The following is a 2,145-nucleotide window of genomic DNA, read 5'->3' on the forward strand; positions in this document are numbered from 1 at the left end:
GGTGGTTGGCAGCCCCGAGGCTGCTGGGTGCCTCTCCCAGGGCTGCTCCCACCCTCTCCCCCCTCCCCTGCAGGCGCTGGAAGCCGCGGAGAAGTTTTACGCCCCCCGGGAGTGGGACTGTGCCCAGGCCTTCGCCAAGGTGTGCCAGCACGACTACCAGCAGCCCATGGCCATCGCCCAGGTCCTGCCTGCCCTCGTGGGCAAACCCTACCTGGAAGCAGGTAGCCTGAACTGCACGGCCACCGAGGGAGCGACCCCGGGCGTGGAGCTGTCCCCGGCCACGCAGCGGGGGACAACTGAGGGTCAGCAAGGTACAGCTGCCCCCAGCAGAGCACCCCCAGAGCCCACGGGGGTGATGCTCCTGCCCTGTGCCCCGTGGCACCGTGCCGGGCACCCACCCAGCCCCTCTCCCCTCCCAGAGACCACCATCACGGTGCACTACACTGTCACCAACAGGCTGCAGGGACAGCCCTTCAGCTTCCAAATCTCAGTGGAGGTCCCAGCTGGCTCCATCCTGCTCAAGGTGCTGGAGGAAGCAGAGAAGGAGGATCCTGAGAACTTCAGGTGAGAGATGAGGGGGTTGGGCAGGAACCTGGCGTCGTGCCCTGAGCTCACCTGCTTCTCAAGGAAGCAGAAAATCTCTTGGATTGGAAAAGACCTTTCAGCTCCTGGAGTCCAACCCCAGCCCTGCCAGGTGCCCACTGCCCCGTGTCCCTCACCCCACATCTCCACGGCTTGGAAACCCCTCCAGGGGTGGGGACTCCACCACTGCCCTGGGCAGCCTGGCACAGCCCTGGGCAACCCTCCAGGGCAAGAAATTGTTCCTCAGGGACAACCTCAACCTCCCCTGGGGTGACTTGAGGCCCTTTTCCCTCCCTCCAGGCTCCTGTCAGGAGCTGTGCAGAGCCAGAAGGTCTCCCCTGAGCCTCCTTTGCTCCAGGCTCAGCACCCCCAGCTCCCTCAGCTGCTCCTCCCCACACTTGGGCTCTAGACCCTTCCCCAGCAGCTCTGTTGCCCTTCTCTGGCCAAGCGCCTTACAAGACTCGTTGTCTCTTGCAGCTTCAAGACGGAGAAGACGTCCTGGGGCCCCATGGTGGTCTCCATCCATGGGCTGGCTGCCAACACGGACGACAGGACCTACTGGAAGTTCCTCAGTGGCCAGGATGCTCTCCAGGAAGGTGAGTGGGGAGGTCTGGGGGGCACGGGGGGAACATGGAGCCCTGAGCTCACCCCCATCCCTCCACCACAGGGGTCGGCACCTACAAGCCACACGACGGGGAGCACATCGAGGCCATCTTCAGCACCTACTGAAGGCACCGAGGGACCCAACGTGGGGTCAATAAAGAGCCATTTGCAGCACGGCCCCGTGGCTGTGGGTGTGTCTGAGGCGCGAGGGGGACCTGGGGGGTCTCTGTCCTCTGGAGCCACAGGTTGGATGCGGGTGGGATCATTCAGGGAGGGGGGAAACAGGGGGAAAGGCCACCTGCAGTGGGGAGGAAGAGGAGGCCCCATGAGGAAGAGGAGGTGGCTCCCAACACTGTCCCCATCCCTCCCCACGGGGCTGCATGGGGACACCCCATTGAGTCCCCGTGGGGTGAATCCCACCCGGCTCCACCCACCTCAAGCTCGGGCCACAAACGCTCCTGCCCCCAGCTCACGACTGCAGCTCTGGAGACTCGTTCCCTGGAGCCTCCCCAGGGCCTGTTGGGCTCTTCCCCAGGTCGCTCTGGACGTTCTCTCTGCTCCTGCACTTCAGCTCCATCTGCTCTTAGATCCCTGGGCCACGTAGGGATCTCCCCAAGGTCCTTCACGCCTGCTGGGGTTCCCCCTGGCTGAACAGTCTCCAGTGTATCCCAGTTTACCAGAAGGGCTTGGAATTCCCTGGGAGTCCAGCCCTGGGAGTCTCACCTCAGCCTTGACAAGATCCCAGTAAGCGCTGTCGAGAGGCGTTGAAAGATCTCTCTGGTTGTCATGCTTCATCTGGAAGCTGCTGTGGACGGGGGTGGGCTCAGGGCTCATTGGGAAGTGTCGTTACCGACACCCGAACCCGCCCAAGGTCCTTCCATCTGCTGTGAAAAGGGGACCAGTGGGGCTTTGGCATCGCTGCCTCAGAGGAACTGGAGCAGTCGCCCACCTTGCCCGGGC

General features: G+C 63.6%; 1 protein-coding gene across 1 annotated transcript in view; it reads left to right on the forward strand.

The window, feature by feature from the left end:
* The window catches only part of LOC103775114 (gastric intrinsic factor-like), a gene marked incomplete at its 5' end in the record, with an annotated part of 1,739 nt that extends 428 nt beyond the window's left edge, over positions 1-1,311 (forward strand). The window contains 4 exons of the mRNA XM_008942558.1: positions 74-311; positions 420-564; positions 1,060-1,178; positions 1,250-1,311. Coding sequence (XP_008940806.1) covers positions 74-311; positions 420-564; positions 1,060-1,178; positions 1,250-1,311 — 564 coding nt within the window. The remainder of the gene's footprint in view (positions 1-73; positions 312-419; positions 565-1,059; positions 1,179-1,249) is intronic.
* Positions 1,312-2,145: the final 834 nt, after the last annotated feature.

This window comes from Merops nubicus, unplaced genomic scaffold, assembly GCF_000691845.1.
Source record: "Merops nubicus isolate BGI_N331 unplaced genomic scaffold, ASM69184v1 scaffold7196, whole genome shotgun sequence".
NCBI classification, from domain to species: Eukaryota; Metazoa; Chordata; class Aves; order Coraciiformes; family Meropidae; genus Merops; species Merops nubicus.